At 54.5% G+C, this 27,693-nt stretch overlaps 2 protein-coding genes across 5 annotated transcripts in view; one reads left to right on the forward strand and one right to left on the reverse strand.

The window, feature by feature from the left end:
* DAAM2 (dishevelled associated activator of morphogenesis 2) overlaps positions 1 to 2,977 on the forward strand; it is a 71,250-nt gene extending 68,273 nt beyond the window's left edge. Inside the window, 1 exon segment of the mRNA XM_004462878.5 lies at positions 1 to 2,977. Within this exon segment, the coding sequence (XP_004462935.4) occupies positions 1 to 222 (222 nt within the window). The 3' untranslated portion in view covers positions 223 to 2,977.
* Positions 2,310 to 27,489, reverse strand: MOCS1 (molybdenum cofactor synthesis 1). Of its 4 annotated transcripts, none has more exons than XM_004462883.5 (11): positions 27,277 to 27,489; positions 20,547 to 20,682; positions 18,889 to 19,056; positions 13,242 to 13,406; positions 11,057 to 11,118; positions 10,618 to 10,729; positions 10,037 to 10,149; positions 9,439 to 9,549; positions 7,684 to 7,804; positions 7,125 to 7,172; positions 2,886 to 5,161 (listed from the first exon to the last, which is right to left on the reverse strand). In XM_004462883.5, the coding sequence occupies exons 1-11, from the start codon at positions 27,397 to 27,399 to the stop codon at positions 4,401 to 4,403; spliced, it is 1,920 nt and encodes a 639-aa protein (XP_004462940.1). In that variant the 5' UTR covers positions 27,400 to 27,489; the 3' UTR covers positions 2,886 to 4,400. The 4 variants fall into 4 exon arrangements, with proteins under 4 accessions (XP_004462941.1, XP_058162661.1, XP_004462940.1 ...); XM_004462886.3 differs by having other exon boundaries at positions 7,110 to 7,172; positions 27,277 to 27,484; XM_004462884.5 differs by lacking the exon at positions 7,125 to 7,172 and having other exon boundaries at positions 2,310 to 5,161; positions 27,277 to 27,484.
* Between the last annotated feature and the right edge of the window lie 204 nt (positions 27,490 to 27,693).

A 27,693-nucleotide genomic window follows, 5' to 3' on the forward strand; every position in this document is an offset into this window, starting at 1 on the left:
CTGAAGGAGCAGAGGGATCGGGAGCGGTGGCAGCGGCAGCGGAAGGCCCTCCCAGGCAGCTCGCTGGAGGAGGGAGGAGAGTTCGACGACCTGGTGTCGGCCCTGCGCTCGGGGGAAGTCTTCGACAAGGACTTGTGCAAGCTCAAACGCAGCCGCAAACGATCAGGGAGCCAGGCCCCCGAGGTCACCCGGGAGCGGGCAATAAACAGGCTAAATTATTGACCTGGGGATTGGCCACAGCAGGAGGCTTGGAGGTAGGGGCAGGACCCGAGGGGCAGAGGGGGTGATGCTTCAACAATGTGGTGCTGGGTTGAGGGCCCTGGGCTGGGTCCTGGGGGCGTTGGGGTGTGTGGCTGGACCAGGTGTCTCCTCACACTTACCGTCAGGGGCTCCTCTCAGCTCCCCTTCTCATTCTTTCTGCATTGGCCCCTAGGGATCAGTCACTGGGGCCGGCTTGGACAACCCTGGCATGCCCTGAGCCTCCCGCCAGGGAACCACAGACTGAGGGTGCCCTGGCCCTCCCGGCACCACGGGACCCACACACAGGCACAGAATGTTCCCGATGGGTCCACGCAGCTTGTCCAGATTCCGTGGGCAGTGGGGAATAGCAGGGTGGGGCTAGGTCCCCTGAAAACCAGGATGAGGGAATCTTGACCGCAAGCCCTCAAGAGGAGCCTTGGAACAGGGAGCTGAACTCCAGAGCTGGGGGCAGACTTTCCTCTTGGGTGGAAAAGGCATTATATGTGCCAGCTACATCAGCTCTGATTTGTTCCAGAAAAAAAAAATCTTGGGAGGATAATGCAAGGAATGAAGCCATGAGGACAAAGAATATCAGTGCCTTTTTCCTGCATGTCTTAAGTCCCTCTCCCTTCTTTCCCTCTCCCACCTCTGTTCCACTAATTAAGAATCCCAGAAAACTCACTTTTGGGTTCCAACGACAATGGCTCACTATCAGGTACTTGATGAATCTGGTATGCGAGGGGGTTCAAGCAAGACTCCTTTCATCACCACACCTCATGCCTTGGGACCAGGGGCCAGGGAACAAAACTCCCCCCACCTCTCCCAAACCTGAACATTGTCTTGAAGCTGGACGGTGACCTCATCAGGTTGCCCAGGAGTTCCTGATAGGCCCTCACCAGAGGGCAGCTCTCGAGTGCCTGGCTCCACCCAGGAGCTCCCTGGTCAGCCGCTTTCGTGCTGTGCAGATGCCCACCTTTTCTCTAACACTGGTGCAGGCTAGTAGCCTTGCACTCTGTCCAGCCTGCAGGAGGCCATTTCAAACCATGAGAACCCTCAGGCCGGCCCTCCTGGAGAGGGTGCCAGAGCTGCCCACCTGCACTCACATGCCATCTCTAAAGGTGCCCCCTTCTCCGAGGCAGGGGAGCTGCAGGGCGGAAGAGTGCACTGCCTGGAACCAAGGGAGGGTAGAGAGCGGGCCCTGCCCTCTGTCGCCGGTACCCTATCTTCATCCTGACTCCCAAGAGACCTGTTCTGGTTCTCCCGTCCACTTCGGCCTTCCATTTTGATCATCTTGGGAGCTGTGTTTAGGAGGTGGGACGACAGCTGTATCTAGACAAATTCTCTCTCCCAAAAGGATAGTGAGGTCTATTCCATCAAGGCTCTTATTTTCAACGCATCCCAGAAGATGACCTTCCATCCTGTGTCTCAGACCCACCCTATGTGATCACTGCCCCTTCACCCCCACCAACCAGCCCCCCATTAGTCGGCCCTCCTGCTCGTCCCTTTGTTTCCCCTCTTTGCCCAAATCCTCCAGCTCAGGGTTATTGCCAGTGGACAGACTGGTGGGCTTGGCCCACTCTTGAGCTGCCTGTTTTCTGCCTTTTCCCTGCATCAGATTCCTGGGGGTGGGACCGTAGTAGCTGCGGTTGAAGAAAAACTGGGTGAGCCCAGCATGTGTGTTGGTTTGAGTGGGTGTGCGTGTGTGTGCTGGTGGGGAGGATTTGAGCAAGTGCACGCTTGGCCGGCAGAGGTGTGAGGCAGCCATCTGGGGCCCAGGGGAGGGCAACACGAAGGCTTCTAGGAAAGGCAGCTTTGCTACACCCATCTTCACATCAAGAACTGCCTGCCCCTGCTGCCCACCCCCACCTACGACAAGGAGCAGGCCCTGGGCTGTTGGGGGGGGGGGGAGGGGCTCTGAAGGTCCTCTCCAGTCGGTGGCCCAAGGGAAACCTAACCTCAAGGGCCAGGGAGCAGAGGGCGCCACATCTGTCCAGCAGGCATTTCCTGGCAAGAATGGCTGTGTACCAGGAAAGATAAGGAATATGGAAGTTGTTCACACACATTCAATCTGCAGAAAAGCACGGTTTGGTTTAACTGTTTACAGAGGGCACATATATTGTTCCAGGGCCCAGGCCCCTCACCCCAAATGGTGTCTCCTCCTCTATTTATTATTTTCTAGATCTAGCTAGTGGCTCTGGCAACAGAGGCCATCCTAGCTAGTTCTCCCCCAGTGCCTTGGACCATGGACTGTAGACTGTGGTGGCTGACTCAGCAAAGAAGGGGCTGGTGCCCCACAGAGGTGGCTGAGCTGGTCCTTGCCGTGCTAAGTGTTTAAGCCTATTTTATTTGTCCCTTGGTCCTGCTTCCCCTAGTGCCCTTCCCACCCTCCTGCCACCTCTGGCAGCTAATCCTGTGTCTGATGGAAAATCCATAGCCAACCTCACACAACCTGCCCTGCTCAGTAGCAGCACCCCTTCCGCTCCCCTGTGATGCACAAGTGTTTCGGGCCATGGGAGAAGAGAACTCCTCCAGGTCGATGGGGAAGGGCCTGGTCTGTGCCCGTCCCTTGCCCCCACCTCTGCCAGTGAGGCCCTCATGCCAATGCTGCTCTCACCAGCTGTCTCAGATGACAAATGAGTCTAATGTACAAAATCGGCAGTGCCCTTTTTATCTGCACCTTTTTTATAAGAATATATTGTAATACTAAAAAATATTAAATCCATACCATCCCCACTCAGCCTGCCTCGCGACTTGTGCCTTCTTCCCGGGAGGGGACTTGGGGCGGCCCGGGAACAGCCATAGCCAGTGGTGTGCTGGAGCAAGCTTCCACCCATTCCGTGAAAGCCCACCGTCAGAGCTTCAAGAATTTTGCACGCTAGCTGACTTATTGGGAGCTTGAAATCAGTCAAGGCGGGAGTATTTATACCACAGAAATTAATTTTTTTCTTTTTCTGGAAAGCCTGCTTTTACCAGCATACCACGGCATAAGGGAGGCAGGCAGGGGGCGCCACCGAGGCCAGGCCCAAGCCCGAGGGAACCCAGCAGGCCAGTCCAGCGAGTGGGGATGTGGGTACCAGGAGCCTCTAAGTGCACTCGCCTCATCTCTAACAGCCAGCGATACGAGCTGTGAGCTGAGGATCCCCCTCCTGACAACGTATTTGTTAGATGGTACTTTCCATACCTCCTATTCCACTTGTCCATTCTCCCGCAGGAGAGGGGGATATAGAGAATATGCCAGGTGGGCCCTTTCTCATTCCTCTTCCCCCGGCAGTCTGCAGTCTTGGGCTTGGGGGGTGAAATCCCAGCTGCTTGGTGCCTCTGCGTGGTCACAGTCATTCTTGCACCTCCAAGACTGGCCCCGTGGCTTTGGGGTGCACTGAAGGGTGATGGCCATTTGTGACTCTTCTTTCCCTGATACACTCCAAATAAAGGGGTGCAGAACAGCAGTGCACAGGGCCGCTGTGACACGAGGGTGGGCCGAGTCCTCAGGGCCGCAGCCCACATGTGTGTCCTGTTTAAGAGCAGAGGGACCACGGAAAGGGAGCTGGCAGGGCAGTGCAACTGTTACGCCCAAAGCCTGGAAGTCTGATGGACACACACTCCAGCAGAAGAAGGGACTAACTGCTCTTCTAGCAGAGGGATGGTAGAGAGGTGAGGTAGGGAAAGGTGGGCTGCAGCATCTCACAAACCTGGGAAGGCAAAACTGCTAAAGAGAAGTCTTGATACATTCTTTATCCAAGCTTGTGCTTTCTACTTCTCAAAGTGGGTTCCTCTGCTTAATAAGCCCTTATTCCTTCCCCAGGGAAAGAGAAGAGAAAACCCAAAATGAGAAGTGGGAGTTATGGGTTAGACCGAAATCGATGGCCTGAAAGAGTCCAAACACCCCACTGTGATAGTAATCCAGAATTGCTCTTTGCAATCCCCTTCCCATCACTTTAACATCCTGGAAAGCTTAGGGGACTTGTCTGCTTCCTCTGATTATAAAGGAAACACCTCTGGGGACACAGAGTTCTAGATCATCTAGCCATAGAGCAGTGAGCTAAGCCCAGGCTCCTCCTGGCGAAGGTAACAGGGCTCAGGAACCTGACATCTTTCCCGCAGCCCCAGTTGCACCCTGCCTCTTGACCTGGCTGGGCCGTGGGTGGGAGGGGGCGGGAGCTCTAAGTCTGATGGAAGTCCCCCCGCTGGCCCCCCGTCTTGCTAACGAGCTTGATCTCCCCCAGCACAATGTCCCTGCTGACAGCCTTGCACATGTCGTACAGGGTGAGGGCGGCCACAGCAGCCGAGGTCAGGGCCTCCATCTCCACCCCCGTGGGGCCCCGGGCCCGGCAAGACGCCTGGATCACCACAGCATGGCGGGCGCCATCCAGCTCCAGCCGCACCTGGACGTGGCTCAGCGTCACGTGGTGGCACAGAGGGATCAGCTGGCTGGTCAGCTTGGCCGCCTGCACTCCAGCCAGCTGGGCCACCGCCAGGGCGTCTCCCTTCTTCAGCTGGTTCTGCAGGACCAGCTTGAAGGCCACAGGCCCCAGGAGGACCACGGCTGAGGCCACGGCCACCCGCTCTGTATCTGGCTTCCCGCCCACGTCTACCATAGCTGCCCGTCCTTCCGAGTCCACGTGGGTTAGCTGGTCTGAGGGCAACAGGGGTCCTGAGGGGATGGCGGGAGCCTGGGGCTCTGGGCTAAGGCACTTGGGGTTGGGGTCGGAGCGTCGGTGGGAAGTGTAGCATCTCTGCGCACAGCCGTGCCCCAGCCACGGCCGGGCCAGGGACAGAGCCTGGGCAACTCCGCATCCTTGCCACCGAGTCGCCATCCGATCAGAGAAACGCACGGAGGGTCTCAGGCCCTGAACACGGAGGGGGGCCTGGGAAGAGGTGCTTGGAATGGCTGGTGGGGAATCTTGGGGCATCAAAAATAACTCTGGAAGGCAAGAGGGAAAGAGAAGAGAGACTTAAGCCCAAAGGGCAGTTCTTTTGCCCACCTCTTCTCCCCAACCTCCTCCCTAGCCCACCCCCGTGAGCTCGCTTTAAACTGGGGAAAGAGGAATGAGGGACAAAAAGCACAGCAAGAGGAGAAAGAGAAGAGACAACAGACATAGGGTCCCTAAGCACTTGCTTCCAGCCCTTCTCCCAAAGAATACACCCAGCAATGGCCTCATCAATTTCCATCATGCCACCGCTGGGGGTGGGGGGGTGAGGGGGTGCACTCCTGGGCTCCCCTCTCCACAAAAACATTCGTGTTTCCAAAATTTTCTTAAGAAATGCCTGTCGTCTAGAGGCTGAGGCTTTCAATGTGCCTTTTTTTTAAATTTTTCATTTAAGAGAACTATAGTTAGGTCAGGCTGGATTACAAATTACAGACAGGGACCTCCATTTTCACGTCCTCCATGAATAATTAACCAGTTATCATTAAGGTTACAGGCATGATACTAAGGGAAATACTGACTGCATTTAAATAACGTCTCTCAAGTTGTCAAGCATGTCTGAGGGGCACATCTGCGCTCACACCAACAGGCTGATTCCAAAGACCCTGAGGGCCTCCTAAGCCAGCCTCCTCCGGACGATGCAAGTTCTTGTTACCGGGAGGGTGGTCCGTGCACCAGCCACATTGGTTAGAGATGCAGAATCCCAGCCCAGACCTCCCGAATCAGAATCTGAAATAACCAGCTCCCCAGGTGAGGCACATGCACGTTAAAGTTGAGAAGCCCTCTTCTAGGCAACTCTTGGTTTTATAGGAACTGGGCCACTTTTGAATTACTCTAAATTCTTCATAGCAATAGAACTGTTCATGAAGCAAACGGACCTCCCAACTTCTAGCCTTTTCATCTCGCCCTGGGCCTCCAGCCTTGCCAATGCTCCCTTCTAGGGGTGATGCAAGGCATGCCCCCACTCCCGGCTATGAAGGTACCCCCCCTCCCCGCCCCAATGGGGCAAGGCCCAACAGGAGGACGGTGGTGCTAGGGGTGGGAGGAGAGGCAAGAAGACAGTCTTGCTCTCAGTGAAACGCTCTGGTGAGCTGCCACTCCTTCTCTAGGTGGCTGCTGTGCAAAGCGGCCCTCGGGCCATCTCTGGCCCACTCTAGCCTGCTTTCTTCTGGGCCACTGGGCTCACTCCTGTCCAACCTCTGGATGAAAGAATCCTTTCCCTGGCTTTTCTCGCTGTTTTCTCTTGCCTAGTGTACAACACTGGGGCCCAGGCCTAGGCGTGGCCAAGCGGACAAGGCCTCACCTGCCTCTGATCTGCGCATTATGTCAGAGGGGCAGCGGAAACCCTAACCATCACCCAGGACCAGCCCAGCACCCCAGGGGAGACGACTAGTTAGGGCTTTATACAATAAAGATGGCCTTTCTTGAAGCACCCTATGCACATTAGAAAAGTCTGCCTAAGTTCTTAAGAGTTAAGGAACTGGGAAGCTGAGGTCCTGGCCATCTCCTCCCAAAAAGATGAGCAGCATAATTAGCTCTGCCCAGCCCGGAAGCATCATATGCTTCAGTCTACGGTGGCTAATGATCCAGACACACTCCCATGGGTTGCTCTGTAGTTTAGAAGGAAGTGAAGGCTGTAATTATATCCAAGCCAGGAGATTCTCGAGCTGAGGACAGTCTCTATTTTAACCAAGAGCTCAATTTTCAGATCATTAAATCTTGAGGAGCCCCTCTCCCATTTCTGGTCAGGCAGAGTGATTATTTCACTGGCAGGTACAGTGGAGGAAGAGAAGAAAGAGTAAAGGCTAGATGGGGGAAGAAAAAATGGAGGACTGGAAGGAAAATGAGGATGAGCACATCAGAATGAAATGCAGGAGCTGAGGGTGCTTTAGGGCAGGCCCCATCCCACTGGACCCCACATGACAAGGGTGAGTGGTTACGTACTGATGGGTCACCCACCGATGAGGATCATGGGCCGGTTCTTCATCTGGGAGATACTGAACATGCCTGGGGTAGGGGAAAGATGGGGAGGGAGAGAAAAGCAGGGGGAAGAGGGGGGAAGAAAGTAGGGAAAGGAGAGTTCACTGCAACAAATGGACGGACATAGTGGCCTGACAACCCCCCATGTACATATATTCACCTATGTGCACCCTGACAAAAAGCTCCCAACACGACCTCTGTAAGGTCATCCACGGGTGCCCAGGACCCAGCCCGCCCTAAGCAGGAGGCAAGGTATGGGATGAGAGACGCAGTGACACTACTCTCTGCTGCCCAGAAAACAGCCCCAGGAGAATGCAGGCTTCCCTCCCTTTCCTGTGTCATCTCTGCTAGGCTGACTTCCCCAAAGGAGAACCGTCGCTGTACTCCAAGTCTAGGGGTCCCACAGGAGTGACTGGGAGTGGGAGCAACACAGAGCCCCCCCTCACGGCCTCCTAGGCTTTCTCTTGTTCTCTCATCCCATACCTATGGCCCTCCCGCCCGCTAAGAATGGGCTAGCCTTCCCACCCCTGCCGCGTACCTGCGTGCCGCCGCTTCTTCCTGCCCACAGCAGCCCCGATGATCCTCAGCAGCTCCTCCTCGGAGGCCCCTGCCCGCAGGTGGTCGCGTAGAGACACCTCTGAGTTCCCAAAGAGGCAGACCTGCCGGCGTCAGGACGGGCATGAGGACAACCATGCCTCCGGCCTCTGGGAGCTAGCCCCCATCCTCAGAGACCCCTGTGGGCTGAGCGGGAGGGTGCAGGCCTCCTGCGGCAGCTGCAGGCAGGGGTCATACTCAAGGCAGGGCTCCCTGGTGCTGAGGGCCAGAAGGTGACAGCCAGAGAGTCTGGAAGGGCAGGAAGCAGAACTGGCATCCCAGGGCCTGTATCCGAGTTGGGGTCGTGTTTTGGTTTGTGGAATGTACTTTACAAAATTAAAGATTTGCCAACAGAGATGGCACATAAAAATCCAGATTTGTACCTTCTCCTGAGACATTTGACGGAATGGCCTCCTTAGTGTCAAGAGAATGGACCCCAGTGGGTTGGCGCCAGCTCTGTACAAGGCACGGTGAACACAGAGACGGGAAAAACCAAGGCCATGTGAAGCCAGAGGCAGAGCAGGGAGGGACCCATCTACAAACTCAGGAACACCAGGCATTGCTGGCAACCTCCAGCAGCTAGCGGAAGCACGGAGGGATTCCTTCTGCGACTTCAGGGCAGCATGACTCTGCCCACAACTCAATTGCACTTCCAGCCTCCAGAACTGTGAGACCAGAAATTTCTGTTGTTTAAGCCACTTTGTTACTAAGACCTTTTTTTTTTTTTTTTGGTTTGAGAGACCCTTGAAAGGTAAGAAACAAGTCAAATCTAAGACAAGGTTTGCCATGCTGGTTACTCTCTTCCTCACTCTCCCCAGCAGGCCTCAGGTTCCATTCTCTGCTACCAGAAGGCTCCCCTGGTGGACTCTGCCCTGCGGGTTCCCTTCCAGCTGCCTCCTGCCTGGGTTGGGCCAGTGGGAGATCACAGGGCAAGAGAGAAAGGGCAGGGCATTTTACCCCTGCTCCTGCGCCTCTGGCAGTGGCCGCTTCCCTCTGCAACTGCAGCCCAACCAGGTGGCCTCTCTTCTGAGGCTCCAGGGACACCACTTCCTCCCCTGCCCTTCTGGGCTACAGGTGGTAGCGGCTTTTTGCTGTCACTCATCTCTGTGCCTCACCATTCCTTGTGGTTTCCCTGAACCCTCGCTTTCCTAACTTGTCCATTCTTCAAAGACCGCCAAGGTCCACAAGGCTCTTCCCCAAGGTCCTTCCTGCCCATCCAGCCACTCATTTGACGAAGAATCAGGTGCTGCCATGCATTATCTCTGTTCTGGTCTTGCCAGTGAGTCTTTATGCCCTAAAGGGAATGGCCATGTCTTAGGCGTCCCCTGAAGCCCCTACATATAAACTTATTAGATACGAGGTAAGTGAGCAATGGATGCAGGCCTGGTGGAGGGGCCAGCTGGGCTGGGGGCCAAGAGCAAAGCGCACACTGATGCTGCACTCTTCACCCCTCCCCCTGGAGGCACAGAGTGCTGGGGAGTGGCTTCCCATCAGTCGGATGCTACTTTAGAGACCCAAGACAGGAAGGAATCAGGGTGACAGTCCCATTGAGGCCATCAGTGTACCCTCCCATGCCGCTCCCTTGATTCCCCCAAAGCGGGTACTATTTCACCATCCACCTCCTGCTGGTCTCCCTCAGATCAGGAAGCACAAGTGGGAGGAGACATCCAGGGGGCCTCGTGGAGAAGGGGACACTCACCTTGAGGTTCCCATCAGCTGTGATTCGCAGCCGGTTGCAAGACCCACAGAAATGCTCAGACATGGACGTGATGAAGCCAATTTGGCCGCAGAAACCAGGGATCTTAAAGGCCTAGGAGGAAAGGAGAGGAAAAGAAGGGCAGTGGGGGGATGGGAATGGGCACCTAGGTCGAAGCTCTCAGCTCCTCATCAGCAGAGCCCTCGCTCTAGAGGGGCCCACTGGTAGCACCGAGGCCCTTGAGATAATCCACGTTTCCAGGTACGATGACCCATGAGCTCTCTGAAGCAGACAGTGACACCTGCCTGTGCCTGGACTATGTTGTGGATTATGAGGATCCTTGGGCCCCCGAGAAGACCAGGAGGGGCCTTCTCCTCGGCCACTAAGTAGAGTGTGTGCTAGACGAGTTACCTAACCCTTCTGAGTTTGTGTCTTCATCCATGGAATGGGAGGTTGCTGTGGTGGCACTTTAATACTTCCTGCTTAAACTACCATCTCTGTACCAAACTGTTCCATGAGCACTGTGACCCCAATTCAGTCCTTTCCCCAGGGTGGGGGCACAGCCCTTCTTCCCAGCCCAGCACCACCCCTGTTCCCCAACCTTGGCCGTGCTGGATTCCTCCACCGGCAGCTTCTCCAGCTCCGGCCACTGTTGCTGGACTGTGTCCAGCATCTCCTTGTAGCTGACCATCTTCTTGAAGTTCCACTTGTTGCCTATATTTGGGTTTGGGGAAAAGCAGGGAGCACTACTGAATCTAAGCTGAAGGGGCCCCAGAGTCTTCAAGTCCAGCCTTCCACACAGCACACAGTTCTCCAGACTCTCACGGCAAGGGAGGAGGGCCTGCCTACAATGGGTGGACCTGCTCACACCCACACGTGACTGAGAGGCCCCCAACGCCCCATCACAGCCCCAGCCCCAGGGCCTGCCCAATGCCCTCCCCCCACCCCTAGAGACATCTCCCCTCCCTTCTCACTCCACACATACGCACGACAAAGCTCCCAACAAAGCTCCCGGGTCAGAGCAGCCCACAAGGTGAGCCAGGCCTTGCCTGCCCTCTCAACCCTTCCCATCATCCTCAGCACATGCCAAGGCCACGTAGCAGTCAGCCCTGCCGTTCTCTTAGCTGGCCCTGGCCAAGCTCCGCTGACCGGCCCAGCCCGCCCCACTCGCACATCACTGACCATCAAAGGGCATGTACTCTATGAAGCGCACGTCCAGGGGCAGGCCCTTGGTCAAGGCCACAAAGTCCAGGAGCTCGTCCTCGTTCAGGCCTCGCATCACTACGCAGTTCACCTGGCCCGGGAAGGAAGAGGCTGTGAGGGCTAGCCGCCCAGTTCTTCCATGGGGATCCCCTCTGGGATGTGGCCCTCCACGGGGGACCCAAACCTTGCCTCCCCCTTCACCCCCGCCCCGGTTCTTCTTAAGTTGGGGAATGCCATGGGGTCACTGACTTTCTCCCCTCCTTGCCTGGGTGGGAAGGAGGGGCGTTAGGGTTGCACGGGGGTGGCAAGGAAGGGGGCGGGTACACTCTGGCCAGCGTCAAAAGGGCCAGGCGTGGGGAGCAGAAGGCGAAACCCGAGGGAGCAGAGCCTGGAATCAGCAGCAACTGCGCGTCCTCACCTTCACAGGGTTGTAGCCCAGCTCGATGGCCTTGTGGATGCCCTCCATGACCTTGTGGAAGCCTGTGACAGGAAGGCAGGAAGAAGGGTCAGCCTCGGCTTCCCCGCCCGGAGCCTGCACACCCCCAGGGAAGTTCCAGAACCAGCAGCAGCCTGACAGGCCACTCAGTCGGGGGGTGGCGGCCTTTTCTGCAAAGGACCAATATTTTAGGCTATGTGGGCCAAAAGGCAAAAATGAGAATATTATGTAGGTGTATATAATGCATTTCTTAATGACAAAACTCAGACTATGATGATAACCACAGAGTACCACCTTCCATACCATAGGAATTCTTTTGTTGAGGGGACAAGATTTTGCTTAATTGATTTTGCTTTAAAGTTAGTGTTTCCTATCATCAAATTGCAAATGTTCACGTGTAAAATCCAGTCTTGACTCTCAGGCTGTACCAAAACAGGCAGGGGGCTGGATGTGGCCTGTGGTCAAACCCTCTCATAGTCTAGATGAGGAAACTGAGGCGCAGAGAGAAGCAGTGTCCTGCTCAGAGCCTCCCACCCCATCTTTCGGAATGCAGGTTTCCAGAACGCAGGTTTCCCAACTCCCTTGTCAGGACTCGCTCTCAGCCATGCGGCCTCTCACTCAACATGTACTGCCACCTCCTCTGGGCAGGTGCCATTGCAGCGCTGATGCATGCTCAGTATCTGTGTCCCCAACTGACTGCAGTGAACCCACAGTGTGACCCTGGCGCAGCTAAGCGCTCTCGGGGCGCCCACCGCGTGCTGGGCCGTCCCTCGCCCCCAGCCTGGGTGGTCAAATGAGTCTCACCTGGGACATCACCCTGAGGGCAGTTCGCCTTGTAATGGGCTCTGTGGTTTCCCTGCAGCATTTTTAAGTTAGCCAATGAGGGAGAACAGAGGGAGGGGCGTGCGGATCCCACAGAAGGTGCTGTCAGCATCTACAACTGGAGGCTTCCCGGCTGGATGCACTCCCCACAAAACGAGGCGTGGACACAGCAGTGGGAGTGGGAAGGAAGGGGTGGCGTGACGGTAACGAGCAGGTTCCTAGCTTCGTTCCAGGGAAGGACAGGTGGGGAGGAAGTGCCTGCGTGTCAGGGGTAAAACCCATAGACATGCCGGCCGCTTGCCCACCTCAGTGACCTTGTAGCCCCCTCGGAGTTCGCCCCTTGAGGCAAATTCTCCCGTTCCTCAGAGCCAAGCATAAATGCCTCCTCCTTGAAGACTTCCAGGTTCTCCCCTGCTGGGAGTTTTCTTTGTCTCCCTGTGGCTCGTGAGCCAACACCACAAGACAAGCGAAGGTGGCTTTAGGGTAGGCCACCCTCTGGCCCCTAGTAGACCTGCAGGGTGGGGCGCCGTCCTGTGTGTCGCCGGTGCCCTCCGCACACCTGGAGCAGCCCATCAGCACAGGGTAGTGTATAAATAGGGAATCACACGCTGGGGAAGGAGGGACGGGGCAGGAGTGGAGAGGGACCGAGATTGCCACGCTGTTTCCAAAAAGGGGAAGGAGAGCTGCGTGTCCCTGGCATCTCCCCGATCCGCCAGAGTCCTCATCAGTGCACCCCACCCCCACCTCCAGTCGCGGGGCAGCCAGCCCTGGGCAGAGCCTCCTCTCCAACAGGCGACCCAGGGCCCAGGCAGGCGGCGGCCCAAGGACCTGGGCTCACGCGCTTCCTCTCCGCCTCCACCCTCCCTGAGGAGGCCAAGGGAGAAGAGAGCCTGGGTGCGCTTGTTGCGGTGGGGTGGTCAAGAGGCTTCCATCCAGGATGGGTGCAGGGAGAACCACGGGGCTGCTTGGGGACCCCCAGGCAAAGGGCTGGCCCTGATCCTAGCAGCGCAGGGCAGCTGCTTCCACCCTGGGCACATTTCTTTGGGTGACCGACTCATCCCAGGTCACGAGGGACTTAGCTTTAAAACTGAAAGTCCTGCTCTAGGGACACCCTTTGTCCTGGTCAAACCAAGGGGCATTGGCGGCCCTACGCCACTCGCATTCTGACCGCACAAAGGGTGTGGCTACAGGGACAAAGGGGAGCGAGGGGGAGGAGGAAGAGGTGAAGGCCTTGGCTTCACGGGCAGCCCAGAAGCCAAGAGGCAGGGACCCGGCCCCTGCCAGCAGCCCCCGTCCGCTCCCCAGCCCGGGAGGCCACCCTCCACCACGTGCCACGTGGGCTCACCTTTCCTGCGGACGATGAACTCAAACTTGGCTGGGACCAGGGTGTCCAGGCTGATGTTGACGGCGCTGAGGCCGGCTCTGTGCAGCTGGGGCAGCAGCCGGGCGAGGTTGATGCCGTTGGTGGTCACCCCGACAGCGCGTAGCCCCTCCAGCCGGTGGAGCTGGGCTGCGGGGGAAATGGGAGGGTTGTCAGGCCGGGAGACGGTCCAGGCAGGCTGGGGGCGAGGGGGCTCTCTGCGGACTTCTCTTAACCAGGCTTAAGAAGACAATGATAAAAATGACCAAAAGATTAAACCCTCGGTACCCACTCGTACTGGGCCCTCTGCTGCAGGCTGTGCATATCTTAGCTCAGTGAAGCCTCAAAACAAGGAGTCTCCCCATTTCATACAGAATGAAAGGAGCCTCTGAGACATTAAGAAAATTGCTCAGTCACATAACTAGTAAGAAAAATAGCTAGGATTCAGATCCGTGTGTACTGGACTCCAGGACAGTGATCTTAACAACAGGTCCTGCTGCCTTGTAAAAGAGAGGAAAAAGGGCTTGAATCAAGCACTTAAATGACTTCTTCACCCCCTCCTTCCCACCACAAGCCCTAGAAATGATGGAAGGGTTGGAAAAAAATGCATAATAGCTCTGGAAGGCAAGGAAGAATGCTGTCAATGGCCCGGAAAGCTGGAGAAACAAACACTGAAAGATGGAGGGCAGATGGGATCCGATGGCTAGAAGAGGCACAGCCCCAAATGCGAGGGGCAGAAGGTCCTGTAAAGGGTGGGAGGGTGGCTAGTGTGCCCCGAGCCTGGCAGGCACCTCCAGCAGGAGCGGGAGGGGCCCTGCGCCCGTCAAGGAACTCTCCAGGCTGCGGATAACATTTGGACAAGCTGGGCAAGTGGGCCTCCCCTCCTCCCTGTGTGCAGGCGAGGGCAGCAGAGGCCCCAAGGCTCAAGCGCGGGTGTAGACACAAGATTGGGGCATGCCCTGAGGAGCTGCTGCCACGCAGGAGGCAGAGGAGCCCAGCAGCACCTCACAGCCCTCCATGCAGCCTCTGGGCAACCAAGAGAAAAAGAACTAGCCCTCCGAGCCAGGCTGTAACACGAACCCTAGTCACTGTGGTGGCTTGGAGCTAGGGACCCCGAAAACCATCTTCTTAAACTTAATCCATTCCCGTGGGTGTGAGCCCACTGTAAGTAGGACCTTCTGACCAGGTTCCTGCAATTAAGGTGTGGCCCACCTCACTCAGGATGGACTTAATCCTATCATTGGAGTCCTCTGTAAGCAGAATGAAATTCAGAGAGAGAGAGAAAGGCGCAGGGAGCAAGAAGCTAGAAGTCAACAGAACCTGGAAGAGCAGGGAGAGGCCAGGAGAGACCACCAGGTACGCTGCTGTGTGATACAGGAGCCCCGGACCACGGATCAGTGGGAGCCAGTCACAGGAATGGCACCGTCTTCAGGAAGAAAGCATCACCTTGATGAGGCCTTGGTATCGACTTCTCCAAGCCTCAAAACCGTCAGCCAATAAATTCCTGCTGGTTAAGCCAAACCAATGCATGGTATTTGCTTAGCAACAAGGAAACTAAAACAGATTTTGCTACTGGGAGAGTGGGGTGCTGCTACTGAAAATACCAAAAAACGTGGAAATGGCTTTGGAATTGGGTAATAAGTAGAGGCTGGAAGAATTGTACCGTGCTTGATAGAAAAAGCCTATCAAGCTCTTAAGAGACTGTTGGTAGAAATATGGGTGTTAATATGAGGACTTAGAAGGAAATCGTGAATGTGTTATTGGGAAACTGGAAGAAAGGCGATCCTTGTTTAACAGTGGCAGAGAACTTGGCAAAATTGAGTTCTGATGTCGGATGGAAGGCAGAACTTGAAAGTGATGAACTTGGATATTTAGTTGAGGAGATTTCCTTGAAGCTTATGGTAAAATGCCAGAGGAAAGGGATAAGCTGAAAGCTGAACTCATAGGCACAGAGAAACCAGAAATTAATAATTTGGAAAATTCTGAGCCTATCCAGAGAGCGCATGCTAAGACTAGATGGAGAAAGAACTCCATTGGGGACCTCTCTCAGCTTCTGGAAAGTGAGTCCCCAGAGATTGGGGCTCCATATGGACATGGATCCAGTCGGCCACTTCAGTGGAAGTCGGGATTGGAAATGCAATTATCCAGGAAGGATCTGTGGAAAGTCCTTCTGTCTGATGGTTTGGACCCCTGTGAACCGCATGCAAAGTTGACAAAGTTTTTGCGAAATCTATATGAGCAGAATGACCGCCATCCTGGACTGAAGGGAGACAGCAGGGATGAACTGGAGGAAGAACCGTGGAAGCTGAGGTCTGGACTGAGAGCTCTCCAGCCAAGAAAGCAGGCCCACCCATGAGTGTGGGAAGGGCAGGTTCGCCCTGCGGCTTGGAGGGGGAGGGCCTTGCACCCCGTTGTTCAGGAAGGGTGTTGAAACCCCAATGCTTGGGATGGCGAGGCCTGGGTCCCAGCACCCACAGAGCACCCAGGTGCCACCCCAGTGCTCCTGAGAGGTATCTGCTTCAGCAGCAAGGAAATGAGACCAGTCACTGAGATGAGTACACAGTCACGAATCACCAGACATTTAAGGAGAATGCTATGAAATAAAGTTACCAAATTCCACAAATAGAAGAATGAAGGAGGAAGGAGAGACAGCAGAGAAAACAGAAGACGATTCTTTTAATATGCTGGGGGAGAATCCTCAGGGATAAACACTGCATCCTGAAAATAAGTAAAAGAACTATTAATAATTAGAACTATCTTGAAAGTAAATAACATAGTTACAGGAAGGAAAAAAAGGGATGCAAATGTTATGGGCTTCGACAGAATGTCTTATCACGCTGACCTAAACTAATGCAACTCACAATTTCTAGAGACAAATGTGAAAGTTCTTTTTAAGGACTGATTTTTAAAAGTTAAAAGGACCCAGAGGCTGATAGGGCTTCAGGCAGGGATGCAAATTAGGCAGGCTCAATAAGTGAAACCTTCAATCCCTTCCCTCTGTCCTCTGGGAAAGAGGGTGCCTCAAAACCCTTACCTGGGAGGGTGGGGACAAACATTTGTGAACATCCCATCTCTATCTTCTGTTTCCATCCTTCACCCTTAACCCCCGCCCTGCTCTTCAGGGCTGCCCTACTCCTAAAAGCTCCTCTGGGGAAGATCAACAGAGGAAGCCTGACAGAAGTCAAAGTGTTAGCAAGGACAGCATCACAGGAGCTCCAGGCACGGCGGCCGCCATTCTCTTTAGCTTACTCGGGGAGAGGGAGTGGGATTGGTATCATCTTTTCCCCCATCAACCCACACCCTTGGCAGCTGGGAGTAAGTCCTCAAAGCAGGTTCCTGCCATTGTGTCCGTGTCAAAACCAGTATCTGTGCGGCAATCAATCCTTGCTCACGCCGTGCTGTCAGCCAGAATCGGTGAGCATGGAATATCACAGCAGGAGAGGCTCGTCCACAGTTCAGGAAGCTGAGGCTCAGGCTGGGGAAGGAACTTGCACACATTCATGGGGTCTGACAGTGGCAGAATGCAGACCGGTCTCCCACGCTTCCCACCATGAAAATCAGTAGGCTCTGCCACCTTGGAGTCCTCACTTCTGGCTCAGTCACCTCTCCCACTAGCCCTGGCACAGAGAACACAGATACACAGTGGAGCCTGTGCCAGAGGGGAAGTGGCCAGAATGAGGGGGCTGGATCTGGCAGCACAGCAGGGTTCATCAGGTTCTGCTCTTTCCTGGAACCCAGCCTGCTCTTCAGCTCTGAGGAGCCACCAGGAACAGGGAGGCCAGCTCAACAGGGCTGACGGGAAAAATGGCAGGATCCCAGGTCAAGTGACCAGTGGGGGCGGGAGGGAGCTGGCCACGAGGAAGGAGGGAAGGATGCTCGAGAAGGGAGCTGGGCTCCCCTTGCTCAGCCCGTATCAGGTGGCTGGTCAATCCTGCTCCTCCAATGGGCGGTGGGTCCTCGACGGTGGGGACTACAGCTCATTCGTCTTTATATCTTCAGCACAGTGCCAGCACCTAAGAAGGCACTCAGAAGACCTTCGCTGAATGAGTGAATGAGGCAGAGAGCTGACAGCTGGGGTGGGGGTGGGACAGCAATCAAGAGCATGGCACTGTATTTTCCTGATTTCATCATCTATAATTACATGGGCAAAGGTTTCTCTCTGTCTGACCTCCGGGCTTAGAGGCAGCACATGGCAAAAGGCTCTGGTGGATTACAGCGCAGAGCACTTTCCGTTTCATCTTTATTTCATCCTCAGCTCAATCCCATAAGATAAGTACTAGCATTGCTCTAAGCCTCAGATTGGATTTTAAAACCACTGCTAGTAAGGAGTACAGCTGAGATTCAAACATGGGTGTGTCCTACTCCAGCGACCTTACTCTGAACCACTGTTTATTCATTAACAATTATCAATGAGCATCGACTATGCCCAACAGGCAAGGTTCTAAGAACTGGGATCACAAATGGAAACAAAACCTGCCCTAATTCCTAGGGAGCTTCCAAGCTAGTTAATGGAGGAGACACTGGGTAAAAAAAAATAAACCTACAATGTCAGGATGAGATACATGTGATAACGAAAACTAAGGTAGAGTGAGAGAATAGAGCAGGGGTTGGCGTGCTTCTTCCATAAAAGGCCAGACGGTAAAACTGTTTGGCTTTGTGAACCATAGTCTTTGTCACAGCTCCTCAGCTCTGATGTTGTAGCCGAAACCCAGCCACAGACAATACATAGATGAACGGGCAAGGCCGTTTCCAATAAAACTTTATTTGTGGACACTGAAATAAGAAATTCTTAGAGTTTTCATGTGTCACCAAAAAAGAACGTTATATGTAGTTCTTGTGAATTTTTTTCAACCACTTAGAAATAAAAAGACCAAGCTGTACAAAAACAGGTGCAGGCCAGCTTTGGCCACAGTTTGCCAGCTCTTAGGATGGACAGTGGCTGGGGTGTATGTGTGCAGACACACTTTAGATAGGGTGGCCAAGGAAGGCCTTGCTAAGGGGCGGCATCTTGACTAGTAGCACAAAGGCCCTGTCGTGTGACTGGAGTGGAGGGAATGAGGTATCGTGGTCACAGGGGCCAGATCATGTGGGGCCTGCAGGCCCTCCAGAGACCACCTAACTCAAGCACTTAGTAGCCTCATGACCTTGGGCAGGTTACTGACCCTCTCTCTGTCTCATTTTCTCATCAAAATGGGAATAACACCTGTCCCCATTTTGGGGGGGTGCTATAGGATTAAATGAACTAAGGCACGCAAGGTACATGGTGGGCTCTAAATGAATGTCAGCTGCAGCTGTCGGTATGAGGGTGGTCTGCTCTGACTTAACGTTTCTAACAGGGTCACTCTGGCTGCTTCATGGAGAGAAGGAGGCAGAGTGGGGCACTCAGGGAGGCCAGTTAGGAAGCAATTTCAGGAATCCAAGTGGGGAGGTGACAGCGTCCACTGAGCTGGCAAGAGCAGGGATGGTGAGGGGCAAAGTGCTACCGTAGCTGCCAGGTGGCCTTGTAAGCAGCAGCTGCAAACGACGCTCCACAAAGGTGTCTTACAAGCTCCCAATGACCACCAAGCGCTGGATTCATCCCCAGTACCTTCTTGCCCAGCTGGATGAGGCAGGAACTTTGGTCAAAACTCACCCACGATGTGGACAATGTCAGGCCGGATGAGTGGCTCTCCGCCCGTGAGCCGGATCTTGTCTATGCCTTCCTTCACGAAGAGCCGTGCCAGGGCCAGGATCTCCTCTGTGGTCAGCAGGTCAGCCTTGGGGGTCAGTGGGACACCCTCTTCGGGCATACAGTATTGACCTGAGGGGGAGGGGGGGATGTGGATTTAGGAAGTGGGTACAGCAGGCAGGCCCAGGATGTCCCCACCCCCCAACTCTCCAACTCCACCAGGAGGCCAAAAGTTTCTTCAGAATCCTATTGGGACGATGAGAAGAGACCTCGCCACATCCATAAACCCTAGACCAGATTCTCTCTGGGCCTTACGTTTCTCAGCCATAACATGGGATCACCCCTCCCCATTTGTCCTCAGTATCACTCAGTGGCAGGGAGCTGACATTAAGGGAGCAGAGCCTGGCCTGAGGTAGGTGGTTGCCAAGACGCTGATTCCCTTAGCCCAAGGAGCAGCTGGGCAAGGCATGCCTGACACGGCAGAGCCCTGGGCCCGTTCTGGCTGGCATGTGCCTCCTCCCTCATGTCATCTGATTTTGATGTACAAATGTCCCCATCTGTGTGTACTGAAGTGAAAGAGGCTGAGACGTACTCGCTGGCATGGTAGAAGCTGCTCTCCTCGGCAACTATAAGGGTTCTATCCCTTTCAGGTCATTATTGGTCCCATTTTATAGGTGGGAAGACTGAGGCACTACTTGTTCAGGGTGAGGTAGCAGAAGGCAGTAAATGAAATGAGCTGTGGCGGGTGAGAGGTGTTATCCCCTGTGCTGTCAATTCCTTTAGTACAGTTTTATGAAGAATTGGGTTGAGATCTGTGTAGAGGGTCATGAAGTCAAATTAGTGAATTGAGTCCAGAATTAAAAGAAAAATAAGATAGAAGACAATAGGTATCAGAATGTACTAAAAGAATTATTCAGTTAAACATTTATTATACACAGAGATACACAGTTATGTGTGTATTTATTGGGCCACGAAGTAAATATACTGCTTATTATAGTGAAAAAAAAGGGAAAAGAGATGAAGAAGAGGAAGATGAGGAGGAGGAGGAAGGGGAGGAAGGGAGGGAGGGAGGAAGGGAGTCCGGCCAACTCTGGAAGTCCCTTCAGCACGGGACACGCCACCAGAAGGCCCCGCCTGGGGCTGTGAAATGAGTTCGCATGCCAGCCTGCCTGCAGCCCTGACTTGATCACGGGCCTGGGGTGTCTCCCCAGCTGTCACTGTTAGCCATGGGCCTTCTCTGCCTTGGCATGTCCACCACCATACTCAACTGCCATATCCTGACATTTGGGAACTGGAGGGGAAACAGGAAGGGAGAAAAAACCTGGAAACAGTGTGAAATCCCAGACCCAATCTTAATCCTAAACCTACAGCAATTCTGTTCTTGAATCTAATCCCATGTGGAACCCAATTTCAGAAATTATCTCTGGCCGCTGAACTCCGCTTCACCTGGCCTGCGAGGCATGGAGTGGCCGGTGGGGAAGTGAAAAAAAAAAAAGGAACAGAGAGGATTGAGAATTCCTGGACCTGGGAAGGCTTCAGAAGCCACTTCAGAGGAGGCGAAGCAGCCAGGGCTACTCCCGGCTCCCCCCGGAGCCCAGAGCTGGCTGAGGAAGGTGACTCACATCTGAGGTTGCACTTCTCGGTGAGGGAGATGCGCAGGTAGCTGTGCTGCCGGCCGAAACCGTCAGTGAGGAAGGCAGAGAAGGGGGCCGCGTGCTTCAGGAAATACTTCCGCCTGGACAGCTCCTGCAACGGCTCCTGCAACGGCATGGGCAGGGAGGGGAGTGGGGGCCCCTGAGCCCAGGCTGGGGTGAGGAGCAAGGACACACCTGGGAGGACTCAGATGGGCCTCAGGCCCAAGCGCCCCGCCCCATCTGACATTTGTAGGGCACTTCTAACGTCCCCGTATACTTGGGCCCCACCATCCCGAGGGAGAGGAGACTGGCCTTCTCATTTACAGATTAGGAAACAGGCCAGAGCAGAAGGCTCCCCCCAGCCCCCACCTGTGCCCCAACACTCAGCTCACAGGGTGCTGGACCTCTGCAGGGCGCGCAGCCTGCTGCCAGGTGGGCAGCAGGGGGGTAGAGGGAAGGCTGTTAGACCCCACCACGCCCCCATTTTCCTCCCTAAGCCCCATTCCTACTGCCCACCTCCTCCTCCAAAGGAATCCTGTCCAGGAGTACACAAACACTTCTGCTCTCTTAGGTAACAGGGTCACTGGGAGAGAATGTGCCCCTTGAGCACGAACCACAGGCAGGAGCGTGCCCAGAAGAGAAGGGAGGGCACACACCAGAGCGGGGCTGTGGCGCCTCCCAGCCTAGGCCTCTGTCTCCTTACCTTTGCCGCGGAAGGCAGAATGAACTCAGAGCAACTGGGGCCTGGGCAGTTCCCTGCGTGCTGGGGGCTGGGCAGTTCCCCACATGCTGCCTCCCCATAACTATCCCCTGCTGGCCAGGCTCCCTGGGGCCTCTGCCCTGCCAGGAGCACCCAACCAGGCCAAGCCACCAGGAGAAGCTGGGAGCTCTACCCACTGGGGAGGACGCGCGTGGGGAGAGGCAAGGAGGCCCGACCAGGGAGACCCAAGGGAGGAAGGACGCAAGCTGCTCAGCCCAGGGGAGGAGGAGTGGGGGGCCAGGAAGAACGCCCCACACAGAGGTCATCTAAGCCTGCGCCCTCCAGCCTGCCCCGGGTCAGAAGAAAGGCTGATGCAACTTGGTCTGGGGCCTAAAAAGCAGCAGCTTGCAGGAGCCTGCTTGCAAGGCCTAACCTTGTCCTGGGCAGAGCCACCCTCCCTCTGTCCCATGTCTGAGCCAGTCTGCTCCATCTCTCACTCCAAGAGTATGACCGGGCTCTGGGTCCTGAAGATGCTGACGAGATAACCGCTCCACAGAATTGCATTTGCAAAGCATCTTCAAGCTTCCAAAGACCGTTCTCTTGTTCACGTCCCCTACCCACCCTGTAGGACAGGGTCCAAGAATAGTCCTGGCAGAACCACGACTCAGATCCAGGGCTTGTGATTTCAAGGTCTAAATTCCTTCCCCTAATTATACCAGGAGATCTAAGAGGATCTGTGGAAAGATGATTGGGGTGAGGAGCAGTCACTTCTCTAGAATCTTTAGAACAAAGAAAAGATGGCCCTGCTGGTCATCCATGAGGTCTGTGGATGGGGCTGTGCATTGGGGACAGTACGCCTTGACATGCAGGCAAAGCCCCTGAACTTCTCCAGGCCTGTTTTCCCAGTTAAAAGAAGAACACAGGAATAGGTTAAGGCGTCTCGCTGTAGGTAAAGGGGAGAGGGCAGGAAGTTGGGAGACAGACGCCTATGATTAGATGATCATGTGACCTACAAGAGCAGAAGAACCTTCCTGGGGTCCAGGGTGACTGTGCCCACCAGGAGGAAGAAACACTGATGCCAGTGAGCTCCTCAGCTGAAGAAAAAATTCTACTGGAGACCAAGTGAACGAGAAGCGCTCAGATTAGAGCCCAGGGGGTAAAGTTTTTTAATCTCCCCAGGGGATGGGGATTCTAATATGCAGTCAGGATTGAGAATCATTGATAGAAGGGGTATGGGTCAAAGTTGGGAGGGGTGGGAGGGAAAGGGCTGGAGTAGGGTGTTAGTAGGGAGGGAGAGGATCAAACAAAAAACTGTTTCATAACACCCCAAGGCAACAGTTTCCCACCTCCACTGATGAACCTTGTTCACGGTCCTGTGGCACGTGAGCAGCAGCTACTTTCATCTGCTATAATGCTAACAGTCACTGCCTCCCTCCCTGCAGTGTGACTATGAAAACTCAAATATCCCCCACTAGTAGCCTTGGGGGGTGGGTAGGGGAAGCTCTGTAATCAAGAATTCCAATGGCTGACCAGAGTCCAGGATATGAGATATCTGGGAATCCAGATTTATGGCAGAGCTGCACCCACTTCTCCATTAATAGATCTTTACAATTCAGCAATTCACTAGCCAACTCCACCGCCTCACTTGCCAAGATGCCCCCCTCATCCAAACTTAATAGAGCGGGGGTGAGGGCAGCTGGATGAGGGAGGAGGCAAAATAAATCCAGGAAGTTGGAGCAGGTAAGGGGACCGAGGAGTATGACTCAGCAGAAACTAGGGAGCAGGCACAGGGTTCAGACATGGGAGGATTGCTTTCACGTTTGAGACTTCAAGTGACCTTAAACAGATTCATTCAGACTCTGTACCATCAGTGCTAGACCCAGCCTCCTACACACACACACACACACACACACACACACACACACACACGGCCCACAGCCACCCTCCACCTGCGAGGCACGCAAACTCACCACTGGGTATTAACAAGCCTTATCCCATCCCACCCCTTCTCTACTTCTTTAACATTGAGTGTCCTACTTCCATTTTCCTTTTTTTTTTTTCTTTCCTTTACATCTCCTGGAGGGAAAAAATATCAGTTAAAGGAGCACAGGAACCACAGGGCGGTAGTGGACAGTGACCTCTCTCACCCAGGAAGTGGGGGTGGGGTGTGTCAGAAGGAGAAGAACATCCTTCGCTGCTCATATTCCCAGAGTCCCTGCCTGGACCTGCTGTCTCTTCCGGATGGGAAACCGTCCTGCCTAACTCTGGTGTCCAGCACAGTATATCGGTAGTAAGTGTCGAACCACTGCCAAATGAATAACTAAGCCAGTTCTTAATCCAAAGAGAGAGACAGTGTGTACAAAAATATAGGGTAATCATCCAGTCAAAACAGTTCAGCTTAGTACAATGATTGTTGACCCTTCCTGCACATTAAAATCACCCAAAGAACTTTTAAGAAGTACTGATGCCAGGACCCCATCCCAAACATTCTGAGGCAGTCACTCTAGGACGGGGCACAGGCCTTGTTTGTTTAAGTGCCTCAGCTTTTGACTGTGCAGCCAGAGCTGGGGAAGCACTGACCGAGTATCACCAGCATCAGCTCTTATTGTAATCCAGGGGCATATGATGAGGTCAGGTGCACAGGCTTTGGAGTAGGTAAGCCTGGATTAGAAGTCTGGCTCTGTTACTAACTAGCTAAACTAAGCCTCAGTTTCTTCAGTGATAAAATGGATATCCCTACTTGACTCTTTCAGATATGAAGATGAGAGAATACAGTTCCTAACAAAGAGTAGGTATTCAGTAAGTGATTGCTGCCATTCACTTAATATTTCGGGAACATTTTCATTCACTAAACAAATACTCTAGGAGGCACACTGGTGGCATATGCTGTGACTGGTTTTCCTACTCTCTGCATCAGCTCCCCAGCCCTGGCTTTCCACCCCGACTCACTGGCAGGTGGCCCAAGGCCAAGGGTTCAGACCTGCTGTCACACCACCCAGACCTGGGCAAGGTGGAGGGTGTTGTCCTAAGCTTCCCCGTGAGCACAAGTACAAGTGCTATTAACCAGGAACTAGGAAACCTGCCTTATGCCACTGGTTATGTCTTGTCTCCCCAACCCAGATTGGGACAGAGTCGGGTGGGGAAGGGTGGTACAAAGAGATAGTTAAGGGAAGGGTCTGCCCTCAAAGGACCATCCCAGAGCAGTTAGTCACTAACTAACTAGTAAAGATCAGCCCCCAAAGAGCCCCAGAGTCTAGACAAGAGCGGCAGGATTATCCCGTAGGAAAAGGGCACATTCCACACTCAGTGCCTCAATTTACGTGCTATTTGGGAATGTTCAAAAACCACAAATCCCTATGAAATGGGAGGACTCAGCAAAGTGCCTAGCCCCTGGCTCTCTTCCCCTCTCTCCCCAAGCCCACCCTAAATGTAAGGTCTTCATACCTACATGGCTCCTGCAAGGAGAAGCCATGCAACCTAGTAGATGGGAGCGCCTGGAAAGTCTCCTTCCCCTCTCGGCATCACTCCCCATGCCCTGACTGTCATCCTCACACTTTCTCCCACACCCAGCTCCTTCCTGCATAACCTGCTCTCCAGTGCTCTCAAGCTCTCCTTGAGCTCCTGGGTGCCTTTTCCTTGCCCAGAGCCACTTTCTCCCCTGCCCCAAAGGAAGTAGGCTCTGGGCCTCAGGGGTCCTGTCGCCCTGACAAAACCAGCCTGGACCCCAAGAGGTAGAAAGAGAGGGACAGTGCTCTGAGGCTGGGGTAAACCCTCCAGAGATCGCTCAGGCCATTGGGTGGCTGTGTCTCCCCCACCAAAACCCTCCAGAGATCACTCAGGCCTCCCCAATCGAGCCATCAGGTGGCTGTGTCTCCCGCCCCCAGCTCCCTCCATACCACCACCTTCCCTTTCCACCTGTAAAAGATGCTCCAGGCCCGAGGCCCCTTCCCACCATCAACAGCTGGCTCCCACTCCACACCTCATGTCTCTCTCCCATACCCATACCCTGACGCACAGCAGATAACACCCAGTGCCTTTCCCTCTCCAAGCATGTCTCATGCCAAATCAGACCGCCAGAGCCCAGGGGGTGGGGCATGGGGAGAGGGACCCCTCAGGGATGCAAGTGGGAGGGCAGGAGTTCCAGGTGCCCCAGCCCCTGCTCCCACCAAAAGGTAAGCTCTGGAGCTGCTGAACATACATATGCTCATCTCACCTCTGAGATTTCTCTTAGAGACAAACTTCTGCACCCTGTCCCACTGCATAAGGACGGGCTGGTCCAACCCTCTGGTTTATGGACATGAAAAGATGGGAAGAGATAGTGCCAGGAGCCAGGCGAACTGGAGGCAGAACAAGGGTGGAAACCTGGGGCCTGGGATCCCCGCCTAGTGCTCTGTCTGCTACTCTCCATGTCCCCTCACTAGATGGGTTTCCAAAAGCCAAAAGCATTTGCTGACTCCACTGCCCACACGTCCCGGTGTTAAGTACTGTGGGAATATACCTGGAAAGGCCAGGGAGCACCCAGAACTGGGCAAGCTCCCAGTCAGTTGAGGATGATCCTAGTGGGGACTGTCCAGGATGGGACATCGGATCAAACAGTTAACAGAATGACCACCCTGAGTGTCCAGGTGGCAGGGAACTAACAGGACGCAGTGTGTGCCAACATAAGGAGCAACAACAAACATTTATGTAACAGCACTTGCATGTGCCAGGCTTGGTTCTAAGTACTTCTCATAGATGAACTCCTTCATTCCCTATAACCACACTATGAAGTCAGACACTAATACTCCCATTTTACAGACGAGAAAACTGAAGCACTGAGAGGTATGCTCAATTTCCCACACTTAGTAAGTGGTGGGCTAGGACAGGGTAGGAGCAGCTCCTTTCTATCTCCCCCCCACCCCCCAGGGAGGAAGCAGGAGCACAGGCATTTGCATTTGAGGCCTCTTCCTGGCTTTACAACTGTGACTGAGCAAAGCTACTTAATTAACTTCAAGGAACCTCAATTTCCTTACCTGAGGGTTAACTCACAGGGTTTGTTAGGAAGACTAAATGAAACCATTTACAAAATTACTTAGCATTGATCCTCTCATAAAAGGCACAAAATAAATTGGGGGTGGGCCTGGGGGAGGAGAGAAACTTCCCTTTTTGAATTCTTGAAAGATCTCTCAGCAATCTCTGCTTTCCCATTTTTCCCTCAAAGAAGTTCAGAGTTGAAGGGTAAGGACAAACTTCTCCATTTATGCGGCCTGAGTATCCCAGAGGGGCTCAGGTTTGAGGAAAGCCAGCGAGGCTGAAGCCCTCCCCCGCACTGAGCAATGGTGGGGTGGGGTGGGGTGGGGAGCCGTGATCTGATGAACCTCAGGACAGGACGCCTAGTCGTGGGAGAAGCGGAAAGCATGCCCACGGAGATCAAGAAAAGAGGTTTCACCACACCCAGAGAGAGGCTTCTCCCCAGAACTACCCCCACTCCACGGGCGAAAGAGTAACAAACTTAAAGCTTGCTATGACATGAAACAGTGGTGGGGCGGGGGGGGGGGAGGCACTTATCAAGGACTAAGTTTACCCCAAACCCGACAGAGACGCAGGTCCTGCCCTGTTTTGCTCTAGAGTGAGGCCTTGAACCCTCTCAAGCGAAAGGAAAATGGAACTGAGATCAAAGGACGACTCCCCGAGCCCTGCGACTACAGGTGACTACTGACCTGGTGGCACTGGGGTGACATTTTTATAGTTCCTATCACACCATGAAGTAGGGTGTCACAGCGACACCTGATCACACACCCTCTCCCTGAAACCCCCCCAGACAACCCTCGCTCAGGTCAGGATGGACTTTAAGGGAGACTCCAAAGTCCCTTCCACTGGAACAGCGGGTGAGGCCGGGCAGCGCATCAAGAGAACACCACTGCTTCCACACTGCACCCCCTTCTTCCCAGAAGCAGCCGCCAAGGACAGGCCGGGCGGCTCGCCTGGGCCGCCCCCTCCCCGGGAAGGTGTGGACGCGGGCGAGCGGGGAAGACTCACCTCCGCGGCAGTCGGGGAGGGGTCACCGGGACGGGGTTGTGTCACCGGAGCCCCCGAGCTGCAGCTCCGGGCGCAGGACCTCAGGACCCGCCGCAATATCCGGGACAACTGTCGCACCGCCATGAAGCCCGTTCGCGGGAGGTAAACCTCGGCCCCGCAGCAGGTTTCTGGAGCGCGTTCCACCGGGACTCGCTGCCCTGGACTGTCCCGGGGCGGGGCAGGGTGGGGAGGGCGCGGCCAATCGGCAGGGTCGCCTTGCCGCACAGCCTTCTGGGAGATGTAGTCCACTCTCTTTGCCCTTTTCCTGGGCCGACCTCAGAGGTGCAGGGCTTGAAAAGCAGTTTAAACTTTGAGAGGCCAGATCTTTTCCTCCTGGCTTTGGCTGCTCTGGGCTGAGACTTAGGCCAATGAGGCACT

The sequence above is a fragment of the Dasypus novemcinctus genome, chromosome 11 (genome assembly GCF_030445035.2).
Source record: "Dasypus novemcinctus isolate mDasNov1 chromosome 11, mDasNov1.1.hap2, whole genome shotgun sequence".
In the NCBI taxonomy this organism is placed as follows: domain Eukaryota; kingdom Metazoa; phylum Chordata; class Mammalia; order Cingulata; family Dasypodidae; genus Dasypus; species Dasypus novemcinctus.